This window comes from Schistocerca gregaria, chromosome 8 (genome assembly GCF_023897955.1).
Source record: "Schistocerca gregaria isolate iqSchGreg1 chromosome 8, iqSchGreg1.2, whole genome shotgun sequence".
Classification (NCBI taxonomy): domain Eukaryota; kingdom Metazoa; phylum Arthropoda; class Insecta; order Orthoptera; family Acrididae; genus Schistocerca; species Schistocerca gregaria.
The window spans coordinates 323172986-323194066 of record NC_064927.1 but is presented as its reverse complement, the minus strand read 5'-3'; the positions used below and the strand labels follow the sequence as shown (position 1 = coordinate 323194066).

The 21081-nt window shown below is 38.4% G+C and overlaps 2 protein-coding genes across 8 annotated transcripts in view; both read right to left on the bottom strand.

Annotated features, from left to right (window-relative positions):
* LOC126284945 (DNA ligase 4-like) overlaps positions 1-21081 on the bottom strand; it is a 616842-nt gene that overhangs the window by 381186 nt on the left and 214575 nt on the right. The window lies entirely within an intron of this gene.
* LOC126284944 (DNA ligase 4-like) overlaps positions 1-21081 on the bottom strand; it is a 295121-nt gene that overhangs the window by 59481 nt on the left and 214559 nt on the right. For 3 of the 6 annotated variants that reach the window (XM_049984208.1, XM_049984209.1, XM_049984207.1), the window contains exons 10-12: positions 10761-10951; positions 7241-7378; positions 6892-7150 (exon numbers count right to left, since the gene is read on the bottom strand). In XM_049984208.1, the coding sequence (XP_049840165.1) occupies positions 6892-7150; positions 7241-7378; positions 10761-10951 (588 nt within the window). The remainder of the gene's footprint in view (positions 1-6891; positions 7151-7240; positions 7379-10760; positions 10952-21081) is intronic. The other 3 variants (XM_049984212.1, XM_049984211.1, XM_049984210.1) reach the window with 2 other exon arrangements.

The window sequence follows — 21081 nt, the reverse complement described above, 5'->3', positions numbered from 1 at the left end:
CATGTCAGGCAGGTGGAGTTTGGGGGCAGAGGAAAACAGAGGGGTCAGAAAATAAAAGGTATAAAAAACTAAAAGGGAGGGAAGAAATGAATAGTCACTGAGAAGAAATGTTGAGAGAAAAGAAATTAAGATAAACTAAGGCCAGCTGCATAGTGGGAACCAAGGACATGTTGTAATGCCAATTCCCAGTTGTGGAGCTCTGAGAAACTGGTGTCAGGGCGAAGAATCCAGAGGGCCCGTGCGGTGAAACAGACACTGAGATTGTGACTGTCATGTTATAGGGCTTGCTCTGCAACTGCATATTGTGTGTTGCTATTATACACCGTCTGTCTATGTCCATTCATCCTAACTGATGACTTGGTAGCAGTCATATCAATGTAGAAGCGGAACAGTGTTTACATAACAGCTTGTACATAATATGTATCATTCCATAGGTGGCTCTCCCTTTGATAGGGTATGTTTTGCCAGCTATAGATGCAGAAGGACCATAAGGTCTGACCATTTGAGGTGTGGGGGAGCAGACGATGCAACAACATGATAGTCTAGGTGCAGTGGGCAAAATGTCAGAAGAATGGGTCTTATTTCATTGTATGATTTTAGGAAATCATAGACTTGTCACAGTAGCTGATTAATACATTCAAGGTCACAACAGAACTGAGTGACACAAGATGTAGTCCTATGGTTCCCCCCTTTGAGGGTGGGATGTGGTTCAGTTGTACCAGGATCGTATCGCATGTAATGGTACAAGATTTCTGCTTTTGGACTAAACTGGTGGGATGATTATGTCCAGTGTAGTCTAAAGTGAGAATGATGGCATACTGCTATTAACAGTCTGCATCTAAGCAAACACATTTGTCTTGAAAGCCAAGGCTGTATGGGAGAGAACATTTGACATGGACATTTGAACAGAAGTGTGTAGCTTGACCCTCAGTGAGGATGAGGTAAAGGCCACGGAAAGTGGCATGGGATCCAGAATAGGACCAGATGAACTTTAATTCAGGGAATCTGTTAAGACTCCAGAAATTTTAACAGTTAACCGTCACCATGAGTCGATATAGCACAGATGTCATCGATGTATCTCAACCAAACCAGGGGCCGAAGGCTTATGGAATCCAGCAAAGCCCTCTCCAAGCTACCCATGAAAAGATTGGCATAGGAACAAGCCATCCTGGTTCCATGGCCATGCCCTTGATCTGTTTGTATGTCTGCACCTCAAAGGTAAAGTAGTTGTTAATAAACATAAATTTGATTAAGGAGAGAAGGCAGGATGTCATAGGTATGGAATCAGGTGGGTACTGGTTGACATAAGGTCCAAAAGCAGATGGGTCATGTAAATGGGGTACATTGATATAGATCCCAAAAACTGAAAACTCACAACTCCATCATCACCCTCATTGTTCACTGCAGCTGATAAAAATATTGTCTCTATTGAGGTTGAAATTGAGTTTGATAGTGAAGTTATCTGGTGCTGTATAGCACATCTAAGAGAAATCAAGTTAATTGTTGGATGTTTTCATTGGCCACCCATTCTGCTCTAACAGCTATAGAGTCATTCAAAGAAAATCTATGGTCAGTAATGTGTAAATACCCAGATAACATAACACTAGTTGGACACAAAATTAACCTACTGAGTGTAGACAGAGATGTCTATGGATTCAGTGCAAGGGGTACAGTCAGTCAGTCTTGTGAAGTACTTTTGAACACATTTTCCAAAAATGCATACTGAGCAAGTAGTTCGACAACCCACACACAATGGAAATATCTTAGACCTCGTAGCTACAAACAGGCTGGACCTTGTCAATGGCATCAGTACAGTTAGAGGGATTGGTGAATATGATATAATAGTGACTATAGTTATACAAGTTCAGTCAAGAAGGCTAGGAGATTGTTTCTGTTAGAAAGAGCAGATAAGAACTGTTAGCACCTGATTAACTGACATCACTTAGTTCCAATATGATGGACATAGAGGAATTATGGGCAAAGTTTAAATAGATTCTCAATTGTGGTTTGGAGAATTATGTGCCTGATAAATGGGTTAAAGATGGACAAGACCCACCATGGTTTAACAATGCAATTCAGAAAATTCCGAGGAAGCAATGGCTGTTTCAGTTCAAAAGAGAATACACAAATGACAACAGGCAAAGCTTAGTAGGGATTTGTGTATCTGTGCCTGAAGCGTACAACAAATACCTGCAACATAACTTAGCAAAAGATCTGGCTAAGAATCTGAGAAAATTCTGATCCTATATAAAAATCACTTTGTGAGTCTAAGGCTTCCATCCAGACACTCATTGACCAATCTAATGTGGGAGCTGAAGAGAGCAATCAAAGCCTAGGTTTTAAATGTCATATTTAAGAAACAGTTTCTCCAATAGAATTATACAAACATACCAACATCTGACCATCAGATAGACTACTATATGGACAATATAGTAATAAGCATCCCTGGTGTAATGAAACAACTGAAAACAAATAAGTCACCAGGTCTGGATAGAATGCCAATTTAGATTTACTAAGAGTGTACTATGGCACTGGCCTCTTACTTAGCTTGCATTTATTGAAGATCTCTCACCTGGTGAAAAGTCCAAAATGAGTGGAAAAAAGCACAGATTACACCTGTATATAAGAAGGGTAAAAGAACAGAGCCACAAAATTCCATACCATTATCCTCAACATTGGTTTACTGCAGAATTTTTTAACATAATCTCAATTTGAATACAATAAATTTCCTTGAGACCGGAAAACTTCTGTCCACAAATCAGCATTGTTTTAGAAAGCACTGATCACATGAAACTCAGCTTGCACATTTTACAATGATATACTGCGAACTACGAATGCAGATTCTATATATTTCGACTTCCGAAAACTACTTGACACAGTGCCCCACTGCAGACTGTTAATGAACGTATGAGCATATCGATAGGTTTACAGGTATGTGAGTGGCTTGAAGACTTCTTAAGTAATAGAACCCAGTATGTTATTCTCAACGGTGAATGCTCCTCACGGACAAGGTTATCATCAGGGATGTCCCAGGAAATGTGATAGGACAACTATTACTTTCTATAGACATATATGACCTTGCAGACAGGGTGGGTGGCAATCTGCAGTTGTTTGCTGATGGTACTGTGGTGTGTGGAAAGGTGTCAAAGTTGAGTGACTGTGGGAGTATAGAAGATGACTTAGACAGAATTTCTAGTGGTGTGATTAATGACAGCTAGCTCTAAACGTAGATACATGTAAGTTAATGTTGATGAGTAGGAAAATCAAACCTATAATGTATGGATATAACATTAGTAGTATCCTGCTTGACACTGTCATGTTGTTTAAGTATTTGAGAGTAATGTTGCAAAGCGAATGGAAGAGCATGAGAGAATTGTGGTTTATCTGTAAAGGGACTGTAATTAGAACACTAGTGCGACCTGTTCCTGAGTACTGCTTGAGTGTGCAGGATGTGCACCAGGTCGGATTAAAGGAAGGCATTGAAGCAATTTAGAGATGGGCTGCTAGATTTATTACCCGGAGGTTCGAACAACGAGCAAGTATTATGGAAATGCTTCAGGAACTCAAATAGGATTCCCTGGATGGAAGGTGACATTATTTTCAATGAACACTACTGAGAAATTTAGAGAACCAGCATTTGAAATTGACTGCAGAATGATGCCAAAATACATTTTGCATAATGACTATAATGATAAGATATGAGAAATTAGAGCTCATAAGGAGACATATAGGCACTCGACTTTTTCCTCACTCAGTTTGCAAGTGGAACAAAAAAGGAAATGATTATAGTAGTGATACAGTGTACCTGGTGCCACACACTGTACGATGGCTCCCAGACTATATTTATCTATAAAAGTATGTAAGTGATGGTCTATGCCAGATGTCTGACACCTTTACATATAGCATGTAACATCAAGATCTAATCCCTATGATACAAACTGACATAAAAACCCCTCCTTAAAACCTCAGGCCCCTCACAAGTACTACCATCTCAATCCATACAAATTTGTACTCCACCCAAAGCATGCACTCCCAATTTTTACCTTCTTTCTAAGTTCAACAAAGCCAGTCAGCCCGGCTGTCCCACAGATGTTCGCTTGAAAGCACCCACTGAAAGTATATCTGCATTAGTTGATCAACACCTGCAACCTCGATATTAAAGACAACAAACATTTCTTAGATTGTCTGAAATCTGTGCCCATCCCACTCTCATAACACAACTTGCTTGTCACCATTGATGCCACCTTCCTCCATACCAACATCCCCCATGCTCATAGTCTGTCTGCTGGAGAACATTACCTCAATCAGTGCACACCTAATTCCAAACCTATGATGTCCCTTCAGCTCACATTAATCAACTTGCTTACAAAAAACAACTCTACCTTTGAAGGACTGACATACAAACAGATCAGGGGCATGACCGTGGGAACCAGAATGGCTCCTTCATATCCCTACCTTTTCAAGGGGCACTTGGAGAGGCTTTCCTGGAATCCATAAACCTTCAGCCACTGGTTTGGTTTAAATACATTCATGACATTTCTGCCATATAGATTCACAGTGAAGCTGACTTCTTAAAATTTTTGGAATCTCTACCGACATTCTTCCAATTAAAGTTCACAAGGTCCTGTTTTGAATCCCATGCCACTTTCCTTGATCTTGACCACATCTTCATCGAGGATCAGCTACACACTTCTGTTCACATTAAACCTACTAGCAAACAACAGTACTTATATTCTAATAGTTGACATCCTTTCCATTCCCTCTCATATAGCCTTTGAAGTCGAGGCAAACATAATGGTTCAGATGCACACCCTTTAAAGCAGTATAACACTTTTCTTGTCTAAGCCTTCACTGAAGTAATTACTCCACCAGCCTAGTCCAAAAGCAGATTTCCTGGGCCATCAGTCCAGTGCTGGTACCACTGATCACCCCCAAAAATCAACATTGGCCTACACCTCTTGTCACTCAGTAATATTTGGTGCTGAAAGGATTAACCAGCTTCTTCAAGAAAGCTATAATTTCCTAAAGTCAAAATTAGGTTGAAGTAAGGCAAACCTACATTTATAGGAAATTTGATGTTTAGAGAAAGCTTTGTGACAATGTTGGTTGTGGTACACTCTTTCAGATATTGAAGGTGGCAGGGATAAAGTACAAGGAGAAGGAGGTTATATATGACTCGTACAGGAACCAGACTGCAGTTATGAGAATCAAAGGACATGAAACGGGGCCAGTAGTTTGAGAAGTGTGTGTGACAGAGTTATAGTCTATCCCGAAGTTATTCAGTTTGTACACTGAACAAGATGTGAAGGACGCCAATGAGTAATTTGGAAAGGGTATTAAAGATCAAGGAGAAGAAATAAAAGCTTTGAGGTTTGCAGATGACATGTCATTCTGTGAGAGATGACAAATATCTTGGAAGATCAGATGTATTGAAAAAGATTATAACATGAACATCAGCAAAAGTAAAACATGGGGAATGAAATGTAGGCAAATTAAATCAAGTGATGCTGAGGGAATTAGATTAGGGCATGATAAACTAATATTAAAAGCCAAAACATGTAGGCTTTCATGGCCAGCATCTTCATTAGTTAAAACTTTGGGGCTGAGAGGCCGTGGTTGATATGTAAAACTTCTTCTTCCCAACGTTTTGTTGCCACTTGCAGGCAACATCTTCTGAGGTGAGTTGGCAACTGGCTGCCAGGCCATGGAGGTCCCACTTATATAGAGCACACATAGGGCACCACCATATGTCATGTGGGGCTGACTGTAAGTCTATCTGTGACTAACATCACTATTCTCGACTGAAGGTAATCGATTGTCACATCGTTGGTGCAAAGTCAACCGCCATACCTTATCTAACTTGAAGCCTTCCTCTTTCCTATTACAATTATTGTGGTGTTTCTGAATCTCTATAGCTTCTCTATACATGAGTGCATTTTAATAGAAAAGAGGGAGGCTTAAAGTTAGATAAGATATGACAGTCGACTTTGCAACAACGATGTAACAATCGATTACCTTCAATCGAGAATGACGACGTCAGTCGGAGATAGACTCACAGTCGGCCCCGTGTGACATATGGTGGTGCCCTCTATGTGCTCTGTATAAAAAAGGCCTCCAAGGCCTGGCAACCAGTTGTTGACTCACCTTGGAAGATGATGTCCCAGTTGGCAATGAAACATCATAAAGAAGTAGTTTTACAGATCGACCAAGGCCCCTCAACCCAGAAGTTTTAACTAATAAAAGTAGAAGATTAACTTATCCCGGCTGAGTTCAGTCACACAGAATGTTTTAAAGGACATGGGATTCACCACTGACTATAGAAATCATTTCTTTCACAAGTAAGCAGTGTTGAAAACATGCAGTTATAACAATGATGTGTATACATGTTGGAAGATTTTAAAGTTTGACATTTTCTGAGGCAAAATTAACATTTTTGGAAGGTGCACAAGTAAGCAGTGTTGAAAACATGCAGTTATAACAATAACGTGTATACATGTTGGAAGATTTTAAAGTTTGACATTTTCTGAGGCAAAATTAACATTTTTGGAAGGTGACTATCAACAGCTGTAATGTAATGTATGAAATGCATGTCTGACCGTCAGCTGCTTTTATTTTAAACCCAAATATCGACCAGTTTCAGTCATGGATCATCTTCACAGATAAGGGTTAAAATGGTTTAAGCACAACATAAGATTAAATAATGTGTAGAGCATGACATGAATATCAATATAAGACACAGGACTTTTAGAAGGAAACATACTAATACCAAGTGTACATGCTGCTCCTGAATGTAAGTCCAGTGACGATGTCACATCAATACACATTAGAGGTTTATAAGTTGATGCACTATTTTAATGTTACAGCAGCCTATATGAGTTGTAAAAAGCTTACCAGGATTTTTGACAAATTTTCCTCCATTTTCATAAATTTGTGTTTCAATGTGTTGCACCGTCATGCCATTGTAGTCAGACATGACACAGAATTCCTTTCCCTCTAAGAGAGTTGATTTGATTGTAGCAGTTGAAACATCTGCACTGCAGAACTGCTTTCCAAGCTGCGGCTGGTGGTTCGAAGTTCTTTTCTTTTTGGGAGAAGATGCCTCAGGATCAATAGAGGAAGCATGCCGACTGTAGAGTTTCCCTGATGCCCTCTGCCACAAAATACATTTACCTCAGTCTTTCTTTCAATAAACAAAAGTACATTTTATTATTAATCAAAATTAATACCTGTAGCTACTCACTTGCCATAAGTCTGCCAGTTCTGACACAGTAATACAGTCAGTCCACTTTTTGTCATAGCGTATTTCTTCCACTCGTGGAAACCGTAAAGTATATCCTACTTTAAATGAGCTACTTTCAACAATTTCTGTTGCTTTTATCTGTGGATACGCACAGTGCATATAACATAGCAACAACAGTTAAGAATTATTTTTTGTGGGGTATTTGACTTATGGTTTCTATTTCACTAGAAATTAGTTTCACATTTTTCTCAACAATGTAATGAAAATGGAACAGCTTAGAAGTTTAGTACATAAAATTCTTACAAAACTAACATAGCATTACCTGTAACATAGTATTACCCATGAACAGCCTTTTAAACAACACAATGAATACAGTTTTTATCAATACATATTACTGATCAATAAGTGATTATTTTTCTGTCCATAGCCACAAAAAACTGACAAACGGAATAAAACTGTCTTTTACTAGCTCATGACCCCATCAGGTATCACATCCTGTTTTACAAACTTTGAAACCTTATGACACCCCCATTAAAGAAAACACAAACTGTCTTCCACTTACATTGCCAGAAGGTGCAAATTTTGTCCTCCTCTGCAGATGACACAACAATACTTATCAAAACTTGCACTAGTTCTCTTAATGAAAAGTCAACTATTGAAATATTTGAAAACAACAGAGGATTCAAGATAAATGGAATACCAATCAAATTTGGTAAAACATGGGATAGACAGTCATTACTTCTCATACAATTACACAAGCTTTGGAAATGGTGTTCCTAACCTTGACATGCAGGAAACAATTGGCAATAAGCTTTTGGAATTACAGATAGATCACAACTGCTACATCTCTGTCCTCAGACAGTGCTATTCACTACCAAATACACCACCTGATTAGAAGTGCCTGTAAACAGTCATGTACTACTGGTCTCTGACATCATACTTTCATACCAAACACTAGTGCATGAGCTGTACAATAGTGAGGTGTTACTTATGATGACCAACATGTTGTGCATGTTTTTAATATCATGGAGGTAAAATTTTATATTTTACTGACACATTTCAGCTATTTTTCAATGTACACCCACAATAACATGTTACCTACAAGGTCTGAATAATTTTTGTATCCATGATGAGTAACTGTTTTTTCTGTATATATACTGCTAAACATGTTTTCACAGTTAATCTGTTTAGGTTGTCATCAATTTCCTTCTAAAGAAGACCTTTTATAAATGTTGAAACAATGGGCAAGAGATTTAAATAAAACTTCCATTTTGAAACTGACTGGCTGCTTCCTATTTCTTCACAAATAATACATGGATACCTATGGAATTGTGTGACCCTGGACTATCTGCAATCTTCTCTTAGTGTGTTTCTACAACATTATGGTGATCTGTGCAGACTGGTTTGTGACTGTAAGGCAATACTGTGTATCCATCATTGCTTTGTTAGCAGGTGTAATATTGTTGATGAGGACTCAAACTTAGTGTGTATGTTATGACACCAGACAATATTCAATAATCATGGATCCAGAAAACTGTGGCAGCAACAGCTTCAACTTAAAATACGACAGCAGGCACAACAATAACAACTATAAAGGCAAATTCTGAACCATTAACAAAGGCAGGGAGCACAGATCAGGGACTAGGAACAACTAATGCTACTGCAGATCATGCAAGAACAGCATTCACCAGTACCATTCACACCATTTCATCCAATAATATGAAGATTGGGAGTTGTACCATAGATTTCTCCACCCAAACTTCCATGCAAGTAGCATAAATGACATTGATAAACAGTAGGCTTTTCTGCTATCTACTAACACTTAAGTAATTTGTGTTCTGCAAAAGTTACATCCTCTCACTAAAACTTGGTGTTTAACTTGTGAGAAATCCTTAGTTTGCTATGTAAGCACTACGAGCAGCAGAAGCATCTTGTAGCAATGAGTATCACATATTTTCATTGTTACACGAAGTCACATCATATGCTGTGTGGGCAGCTGATCTCAAAGGACTCACCCAAATGTGTCAGTTTGTGGGTGTGACTCAAATAATAAATATAATAAAAAAAATAATCCTATGCTGAATTGTTAGTGTGTAATGTAATAACTAAGTACACATCTGCTAAAGAAGTTTGTGCACAGACACTAAAATTAACAAATCCCATCCTTGAAGAAGTGTCAGCAATAGGAAAAAATATGAAGTGACAAATGACGCACGGCAAATTTTGATGAAAGTAACATATCTACTATAAAACCACTTAAAATATCAAAAGCAGCAAAGCAAAATTTTGAGGACAGTGGCATATCTTTCCCTAAAGCTGCATTTCCATTCCATCCACAATAAGTAAGATTGCAATACATAAAGTTCACCTTTGTCACCAGGCTTGGGATTCAAGTAGGGACAAAGTCCACGCAACAAGTCAGCAGTGGTATTTCCCAGGCATTTCTCCAACTCATAGTCTTCAAATAGTTCCTTTATCACCCATTGTCACTATAACAGCTGCAGGGTGCATTATTTAGAAAGCCCAGATTGTTTTTCTAAATGCAAGCATACTTAGAATTCGAAATTCTTACCCTCTACAACAGATCAGCAAAGCATGGCAAAACTTGCTGCAACTGAAGAAGTTGTGCATAAAATGGAAACAACAACTCAGCAGACTGCTCGGAAATATGCAATTAATCAACCACATTGAGAAAACCTAAGAGATAAACACAGAGAGAACTATTTGGTTTCCTTAAAACTACTAGTGGTGTTGCCCCCCTGATTTGATGTGATGAGTGTGAGGATGTCGTGTTGTGCCAAACTTGAGGTCATCTCACAATGCTACTGGTGCTGGTCTAACTCTAAAGCAGTGAGATGCGGTAGAAGTCTTTATCTGAATGTTAGCTACATATACATAATTATTTGCACATGCTAAGCCTGGTGAAAATGGATGCTGTAAGTTCAGTGTGTAGTGAATTAAAATCAGTGAATGGTACTATTGCTGATACAATGTTGATGTTGCAAACTATTTTACAACCAAAGGATGAAAAAGTATCCAATCCAAAAATGTTTTGTGTCTCAGATGATGGCATAATGAGCCAAGACTGTGCATCAGTTTTCACTAAACCATACTTTTTGCAAGGTTCTCTGTCAGATGTACCTTTGCAGAACAAATGAGTGTGAAACTGAAATTTGCATAATTACTGAGATGCTAAGTTTATTGGTGTATGGAATATCAACAATGGGTAGCAGTTACATTTTTTACCTCATATACGATGACTGATTAACAAATACTAGTGATATTTTGCGCCATTTTAAACTAAGGAAGTAGTGCTACAGTTGAAGTATCAATGATACAAAAGTATACCAGTATTTGTAAGAGGCCATACAAATAAACTGCACTAATTTTTTGTGGGTTAACTGTGAGCAAAAGTAGTATGCATATTTTAAACCATACTTTTATGTTTCTGTTCATCTACAATAATATTAGCAATTTAAATATATACATCAGAACTATTGAAACAAAGGAGTGTTCTTACCTGCAAAATATAAGAATTTTTTGGCTCTATCCATACTTCTGGTTTCTCTTTCGTCCAAATAATACCTGGAGGGCATTCCCCAGGAGAACATTTCCTCCAATGTGGTTTCATCTTCTGTATAAGTTCCTCAAGCTTAGCCATTGTAATCCCTGAACCAACACGTACTAAGGAGTGGAACTCCTCTGGCTCTGCTGTAAATCATGACACAGGTTAGCCATATGTACTAAGAAATGATGTATATATAGCCTGCAAAATGAAACACACACTATGGTTGTGGTAACAATCAGTAGGATACATAATTTTCTAACTATGTAATCAGTTCAAAGTCACTGAGGAATATATCAATTATGAACAACAAAGGCAGACGGTAGACATGATACTGAAATTTATAAATTGAATACCTTTGGGACAGCACACACTATAATTTTTCCAAGTAGTTCAGCTACTTTTACATCAATAACTACATGCCTTCTATTTCCAAAAAGCATTCCTTGCTCTATTTTCTTTTCTTAGCAACTAAAGTAGTAGTCCTCAAAATTTCAATTTGTCTTAAATAGACAAATAGTCAACTTCAGCACATTCTTAATACCTTAATGTTAAACTTACAAGGAAACCACACAGCAATCAGATTTTTGTATTTTTATTATATTTATGATTCCTGAAGCTGAGAACTGAAACATCAATCTACAAGAGCAAATCGACATAACTCTCCAAAATTCTCAAGAAAATCATCTTTGATGTCCTTCAATGGTATTTAATACCCTAAATCAAGGTTGTCTTTTTGACATGCTACATAGCTCTCAGGTAGAATGCTTGCCTGTTTCATTGGTGGCCCGGGTTTGATTTCTGGCCAAGGAAAATTTTTAAAGAAAGGTGCATGTTCTACAAGCGTTTCTGCGAACAGTATACTACTTAGAGATGAAATACAATTATAATGTTTTTTAACATAAACAAATTTTATTAACAATCTTTTTTAATCCTTGAGCGGGCACCTCATTTTTTTATAACATGGGTGGGCGTGTGGTGTACTTTGCGCACATGGCAATAATTGCTGTCTTTATGTTACCAAAGTAAACGTTTATCAGCAGAACCAGAGTTTCACCTTTGTTTAATGAAATAACAATAAAATAAACTTACATTATATGAGCTAAATCACTGTTTGATTAAATAATAATAAAATAAACTTTCATTATATCACTCTGTTGCCATTACAAGTGTTACTCCACATTAACAACTCAAGCAAAGCATTAAAAAGTGGAGTTACATCAGATCGTCGCCAACCCCTTATTAGATTGTTAATTATCTCATAGACAACTGCCTCATTCTAGGATTGTGCTACTAGCTTAGAATATGGATCATTTTCTTGCATGGTCTATAAATTTTTTCTGACCTAGTTCACGGTTTATTTTATCTTACTGCTGCTCACTTGGATTTATGACATAACAACTTATCACTGGGTTAGTTGAAGCAATAATGAAGGAATTGGTATGGGTTCACAATTGTAAAACAACAACGGAATAGTACAAGACAATTTTATTTGTGAGTGGTGCACTTTACACACAGGCGTGCCTGCTTGAGGGTTAAAAGATCAGTAATTAAGAATTTATATTTGCGATGAAATCTATTTTTGTGTGCAGTGTAATTAGAAATACAAATCTGTGCATTTTTTACTAAAATTAACAATCAGATATGTTTAAATTAGCACATATCTGATGAATCTTATACTAAGAAAAAATAATGATCAAAAAGACATTCTAATCAGCAATCCAGCTATTAAGTCTCAAGCACAACCAATTTTTTTCCATGTTTTTACGCTTCATGGAAATGCCCCCACAGCATGCACCTTTCTTTAAACAGATTTGCATTTGTTGGGAATTGAACCCAGGCCAATCACATGGTAGGTGAGCACTGTATCACTGAACTATGCAGTCTGTTATAACTGATCTGGGGGAAAATCTTTAGCTAAAGCAGATTGTTCCAAATTTCTGGGTGTCTGTATTGATCAGAATTTAAACTGGAAGACACACATTGACAATTTACTGAAACGATTGAGCTCAGCTATCTATGCTATTAGTGTCATTGCAAATTTTGGAGACAAGCACATCAGTAAGTTAGCTTACCACGCATATTTTCATTCGTTGCTTTCTTATGGAATCATCTTTTGGGGCAATTCATCACTAAGAAAGAAGGTATTTATTGCACAAAAACGTGTTATCAGAATAATGTCTGGGGCTCATCCAAGATCATTTTGTAGACAATTATTTAAAGAATTAGGGATATTGCCAGTAGCTTCACAATATATATACAGCCTAATGAAATTTGTTGTTAGTAACCCAGATCACTTCAGAATTAATAGCACAGTCCACAGCTACAATACTAGGAGACAGGGTGACCTTCACTACCGTTCATTGAATTTGACATTGGCACAAAAGGGGGTGAATTATACTGCCACAAAGATTTTTGGTCAATTGCCAAACAATATCAAAAGTCTGACAGACAACCATTCGGCATTCAAAAGTAAGTTAAGGGAATTCCTGAATGACGACTCCTTCTACTCCATAGATGAATTTTTAGACATAGGCCAAAGAAATACAATAAGCATTAACAATTGTACCATATATAAGACTAACAATGATTATTTGGGATAAATGAATCTTGTGTACTTTGACACGTTCCACATCATTACGAAAGAATCGTGTTCATGATCCATGGAACAAGTAATATAACTAACTAACTAACTAAACTGATATTTGAATTCTGCGCTTCACGCACCATAAATACAAAAAATTACAAAAATACAACTGTCGGCTGGACTCCTTGTTAATTGGAGATTACAACCAAGACATAAACCATTGGAAGTGATAAATCTGTTGTTAGTGTTATGTCTGTTATGACAGGCTAGCTGTTAGTTAAACTATGACAATAGTATCCACCAAAATCACCTCTATGCTCACATGTACTTTCAGCGAGTAATTGAATTCATACCAGCTGCTTTCAGCTATGCTTTCCTCGTTTTCTCAGACATGGAAATATTGTTAGTATTTACATTTTATCCTCTATACTTAGACTACTTCTAAAGTCAATATGGAACTTGCATTGTAATGCCTGGAACACTATTTATAATGCATAACACTATATTAAGAAATGTTGCCACCAATCATACAGAGGTAATCATAAGGTGACAAGATATGATCACATCACATTGGCTCTGTATGGCCATGTTTAATGCTGATCGTCTTGGTGTAGGGTGATGAGTGGCAGAGTCCATCATGTGTCCATATGAAAGCATGTGTGGTTATCTTTGAAACACAGTTTTTCATCACATGGTTAATGCTGATCCTCTTGATAAAGCGTGATGAGTTGCAAAAGTTGTTCTGTGTGTGTGTGTGTGTGTGTGTGTGTGTGTGTGTGTGTGTGAGAGAGAGAGAGAGAGAGAGAGAGAGAGAGAGAGAGAGAGAGAGAGAATATGTTTTTGTCTCCATGTGTGTAGTGTGGCATGTAGCTTGTGCTGTAGTCATAGACTGGGGTAACAAACGTCATGGGACAGCAATATGCACATATACTGACAACAGTAGTATATTGTACACAAGGTGTAGAAGATCAGTGCATTTGCAGAGCTGTCATTTGTATTCAGCTGATTTGTGTGAAAAGATTTCAGACTTTAAATACAGAATGCTAACTGGAGTTAGATGCATGGAACATTCAGTTTCAGAAACCACTAGGGAATTCAGTATTAAGAGATTCGCCGTGTAAAGAGTGCTGAGTAGACCAGATTTCAAGCATTACCTCTCACCATGGACAATGCAGTGGTTTACAGTCTTTGTTTAATGACCTGGAGCAGTGGCATTTGTATAGAGTTGTCAGCGCTAATAGACAAGCAACATGGAATGTACGACAAATGTATCTGAGAAATTTGGCACTAATGGGCTATGGTAGCAGATGACCAACGCCAGTGCCTTTGCAAACAGCTTCTGCAGTGCCTCTCCTGGGCTCGTGACCATATCGGTTGGACCCTAGATGACATTGGTAAGAGCTGATGTAGGGTTTAAGTGCAGCAAAGACCCCATGAAGCCATGGACCCAAGTTGGCAACAAGGCACTGTGCAAACTTATGGTGGCTCCATAATGGTGTGGGCTGTATTTACATGCAATGGACTGGGTCCTCTGGTCCAAGTGAACCCATCATTGACTGGAAATATTTATGTTCAGCTACTTGGACACCACTGCAGCCATTCGCACATTTCATGTTCCCAAGAAACGATGGAATTTTTAAGGATGACAATGCACCATGTCATTGGTCTGAAGATCAGTCTGGACAACTTGAACAAAAGATTTGGCCACCCAAATCACCCAACATGAATCCCATGGAACATTTATGAAACATAATCAAGAGATTAGTTCTTGCACAAAATTCTGTACTGACAGCACTTTCACAATTATGAATGTTTATAGAGGCAGTATGACTCAATATTTCTGCAAGGGACTTCCAATGACTCGCACAGTCCAAACCAAGAAAAGTTCCTGCACAACACTGGGCAATAAGAGGTCCAACATGACATTACAAGGTATAACATGACTTTTGCCACCTCAATGTAATCATCTTATTGGGGTTGAAAGCTCCTGTTGTTATTTTGCTCATGTTTGCAAATTAAATAGAGGATTTTAAACTCTGTCATCTGATATATTTGTAAGAGTAAGATTCTGTGCCACCATTGTATTAGGATTTTTGAGGGTATGGGTAAGTACTTGGAAGACTGTTCCATCGAGGGGATGATCAAAGTATTTTCTACTGTCATGCTACAGCATTTACGGAGAGGTGAAAGACACTAGTTTTACAACTGAGCTGCATCAATAAACAGCCATTTCAAGTGACAGTCCACTCAGATATACAATCAACAGTTTTCATTCATCATTCCAACTTCTGTTATCAATGAAGGATTTTGCTATATTACTTTCAGTTGCGCATGAAAATAAAGCATGCACAGTACATCATATATGAAAATCCATTTGAATGTGATGCAAAGCCTTTCTGTCCACTGATTAACAACAAGGGCATTTGTACAAAGAAAAATTATGCAAAATTTTTCTGTTTTGTGATTGCTTTAAGTCACTATGTGGTCTGAATCAAGCAGGAGAACACAGATGTTTGGCTGCAATTCAAAGTCATACAACAGTATTTGGCATACACAATAATTTGAGAATGTATAATCTGTTGATATTTGTTTTCTGGATCTGTTAACTTCAAAATTTGACTGGTATGAACTAATCTCAAACATAATTCCCATTACTTCTAGATCTACATACATAAACTTCAAACCACTGTGAAGTCCACGGCAGAGGATACTTCTCTCTGTACCATTTATTATGGCCTTTCTCATCCCATGTATATGTAAACCACGAGATGAATCCTTGCTTAAATGCCTCTGTGAGTGATGTAAACAGCTTACCTTATCTTTATGATTCCCAAGGGGATTCTTGTATATTCCTAGACTTAACATTTAAAGTTGGTCCTTGAAACTTTGTGAATGTGGCACAATGGAATTACAGTCATTGGCTGCTGGTGAACATTGATTTAAATCAATGGGGAAAGTTGAAAATTTGTGCCGGCCCAAGATTCAAACCCGGGTCTCATGCTTACTAGGTAGATGCACTGAACACTGCTCCATTCGGACACAGTGGTTGTTGCAATTACATGGACTGCCGTACGATGCCTCCCTTGCTCATTATTGTCATAATTTCCAGCATATCACTGCTTCCCATAAGAGTTTGAGCCTGGTGTGCATCTGCACTGAAGAGATTATTCGCCGTAATAACCTTAATTATATACACTGAACATCCAAAGAAACTGCTACATCTGCCTAATAACGTGTATGGCCTCTGCGAGCACACAGAAGTGCTGCAACACAATGAGGTACAGACTTGTCTAATGACTGAAGTAGCATTGGAAGGAACTGATGTCATGAATCCTGCAGGGCTGTCCATAGATCCATAAGAGTACAAAGGAGTGGAGATTGCTTCTGAACAGCAGGTTGCAAGGCATCCCAGATATACTCAATAATGTTCATGTCTGGGGAGTTTGTGGCCAATGGAAGTGTTTAAACTCAGAAGAGTGTTCCTTGAAGTACTATGTAGCTATTCTGATTGTGTGGAGTGTCACATTGTTCTGCTGGAATTGTCCAAATCTGTCAGAATGGACAATGGACATGAATGGCAGGATTCTTACACACGTGTTACCTGTCAGAGTCATATCTAGATGTATCAAGGGTCCCATATCACTCCAACTGCACATGTCCCTCACCATTACTGAGCCTCAATCAGCTTTAACATGCAGGATCCATGGATTCATGATGTTGTCTCCATACCTGTACACATCCATCCACTCAATACAGTTTGAAACAAGACTCATCTAACTAGGCAACATGTTTCCAATCATCAACAGTCCATGTCAATGTTGATGGGCCCATGCGGGGCATAAAGCTTTGTGTCACACAGTCATCAATGGTACACAAGTGGGCCTTCACCTCTGAAAGTCCACATCGATCATGTTTCATTGACTGGTTCACACACTGGCACTTGTTTATGGCCCAACATTGAAATCTGCAGCAATTTGTGGAAGGATTGCACTTCTATCACACTGACCAATTCTCTTCAGTCATCATTTATCCTGTTCTTGCAGGATCTTTTTCCGGCTGCATCAATGTCAGAGATCTGATGTGTTACCAGATTCCTGATATTCATGGTACACTCTCGAAATGGTTGTACAGGAACATCCCCTCTTCATCACTACCTCAGAGATGCTGAGTACTATCACTCTTGTGCTGACTATAACACTTCATTAAAACTAACATAAATCTTGATAACCTGCCACTATAGCAACAGTAACTGATCAAACAACTGTTCCAGCCACTTCTTGTCTTATATAGGCATTGCCACCGCAGCCTGTTTACATATCTCTGTATTTGAATATGCATGCCTACACCAGAGTCTTTAGTGCTTCAGTGTATATGTTGTATCTATTCTTTTGAACATATACAAAACAACATATACCATTTTGATCCAGCAGCCATGATATATTAAGACACAAAGGAATTACAGCCATTGTTGGCATGTGGGCACTAATTTAAATCATAGACAAAAGTTGAAAATTTGTGCCAGACTCAGATTCAAAACCACGTCTCTTCCTTACTATGCAGATGTGCAGACCACTGCACCATCCAGACACAGAGGTCATCACAACTGCATAGACTACCCTATTTTGGTGATTTCAGTTGTTTGTCATTGCCACCAACACCAATATCTATTTCACTGCTCTTCGCAGGTGGTCCTAGAATTTTTGAAGTAACATTCTAGATGCCATGAAGGGTACAGGGTGCAGCCAACTACAGTTGGTGGCTCATGTTGTCGCTACGGAGCGGAAGAGATTTTCTCTGGCTTCCGGCGGCTATCTGATTTGGTGAAGACTGCCAGTCTTGCTAGCGAAATGAAGGCAGAGCTCACCATCTGCAGCATCATTGATAGGACTGATTGTGGACCTTTCGTACAGAGCCCAGTTGAGGGTCTGAATCAGAGGCTCAGACAGTTCTGCGACCGCGTAGGTTGCAGATTCCTTGACTTGCACCATAGGGTGGTGGGGTTTCAGGTTCTGCTAAATAGGTCAGGTGTCCACTAAATACAGGAGACGGCTACATGGGTAGCAGGGGCTGTGTGGCATGGATTGGGTGGTTTTTTAGGTTAGACAGTCTCGGGAAAGATCAAAAAGGGCTCCAGTCTCAAAGGGTACAGGGCAAAGAAATGACAAGAATCGACCACACAACAGTCAGTATTGTAGTCGTAAATTGTCGTAGCTGTGCTGGAAAAAACCAGAGCTCCAAGCACTGATAGGAAGCACTGAAGCTGAAAACGTTATAGGAACAGAATGCTGGCTAAAGCCGGAGATAAATTCTGCTCAAATTTTTACAGAGGTGCAAATCATGTTCAGAAAGGATAGATTAAATAAAGTAGGCGGTGGTGTGTTTGTCTCTGTTGGTAGTTGTTTATCTTGTACTGAAGTGGAAATAGATAGTTCCTGCGAATTACTGTGGGTAGAGGTTATACTCAACAGCCGTACCAAAATAAAAATTGGCTCCTTCTACCTACCCCCGACTCAGATGATATAATAGCTGAATAGTTCAAAGAAAACTTGAATGTCATTACAAATAAGTACCCCACTCTTACAGTTATAATTGGTGGAGACTTCAATCTACCATCGATTTGTTGGCGAAAATACATGTCCAAAGCTGGTGGTAGACAGAAAACATCTTCCAAAATTGTGCTAAATGCTTTCTCTGAGAATTACTTTGAACAATTAGTTCATGAGCCCACATGAATTGTAAATGGTTGCGAAAACACTCTTCACCTCTGAGCCACCAATAATCTTGATTTAATAGATAGCATCATGACGGATAGAGGGATTAGTGAACACAAGGTCATTGTAGTGAGGCTCAAAACCACTAAAAATTAACGCAAAATATATCTATTTAAAACAACAGATAAAAATTCACTTGATGCATTCCTAAGAGATAGTCTGCATTCCTTCCAAGCTAATTATGTAAATTTAGACAAGATTTGGCTCAAATTCAAACATACAGTATGGACAGCAATAGATGGATTCATAGGGAATAAGTTAATAAGAGACAGGAGTGATCCACCATGGTACACAAAACATGTCAGAACACTGTGCAGGAGCAACGAAAAAAGCATGCCAAATTCAGAAGAACACAAAATCCCCAAGACAGGCTAAGTTTCTCAGAAGCTCAAAATTGAGTGCAGACATCAATTCAAGATGCTTTTAATAGTTTCCACAATGAAATATTGTCTCAAAATATGGTAGAAAAGCCAAAGAGATTCTGGTCTAATGTAAAGTACATGAGTGGCAAAAAACAGTCAATACCATCACTGCGCGTTAGCGGTGGAAATGTTACCGATGATTGTGCCACTAAAGCAGAGTTACTAAATAAAGTTTTCTGTAATTCCATCATGAAAGAAGATGAAGTAAACATTCCAGAATTCGAAACCAGAACAGCTGTTAAAAGTAGATATCTTAGGTGTTGCGAAACAACTCAAATCACTTAAGAATGACAAGTCTTCCGGTCCAGATGGTATACCAATCAGGTTCCTTTCAGAGTATGCGGGCACAATAGTGCCTTTCTTAGCAATCACATGTAACTGCTCACTTGACAAAAGGTCTGTTCCTAAAGACTGTAAAGTAGCACAGGTAACAACAATATTCAAGAAAGGAAATAGGAGTAACCCATTGAATTAAAGACCCATATCAGTGACCTCAATTTGCAGTAGGATTTTGGAGCATATATTGTACTCGAACATTATGAAGCACCTTGAAGAAAATGACTTATTGATACATAACCAACACAGATTCAGAAAATATATTTCTTGTGCAACACAGCTAGCTCCTTATTCCCGCGAAATAATGAGTGCTGTTGACATGGAATCTTAGATCGATTCCACATTCCTAGATTTCCAGAAGGCTTTTTATACCGTTCTTTACAAGCGACTATTAATCAAATTACGTGCATATGGAGTATAGCCTCAGTTGTGTGACGGGATTCATGATTTCCTCTCAGAGAGATCACAATTTTGTAGTAATAGATAGTAAATCATCGAGTAGAACAGAAGTGATATCTGGTGCTCTGCAAGGTAGTGTCATAGGCCCTCTGCTGTTCCTGATTTACATAAATAATCTAGGTGATAATCTGAGCAGCCTCCTTAGATTCTTTGCAGATGATGCTGTAATTTGCTGTCTAGTAAAATCATCAGATAATGAGTTCCAATTGCAAAATGATCTAGAGAGAATTTCTGTATGGTGCAAAAAGTGGCAATTGGCACTAAACAAAAAAAAAAAAAAAGTGCGGGATCATCCACATGGGTACTAAAAGAAATCCGATAAATTTTGGGTATACAATAAAATTGCACAATTCTATGGGCTGTCAATTCGACTAAATACCTAGGAATTACAATTATGAGCAACTTAAATTGGAAAAACCACATAGACAATATTGTGGGGAAGGTGAAACAAAGACTGCGCTTTGTTGGCAGAACACATAGAAGATGCGGCAAATCCATTAAAGAGACAGCGTACATTACACTTGTTCATCATCTGCTGGAATATTGCTGCATGGTTTGGGATCCTTACCAGGTACATCTACATCTACATCCATACTCCACCAAGCCACCTGATGGTGTGATGCGGAGGGTACCCTGAGTACCTCTATCGGTTCTCCCTTCTATTCCAGTTTCGTATTGTTCGTGGAAAGAATGATTGTTGG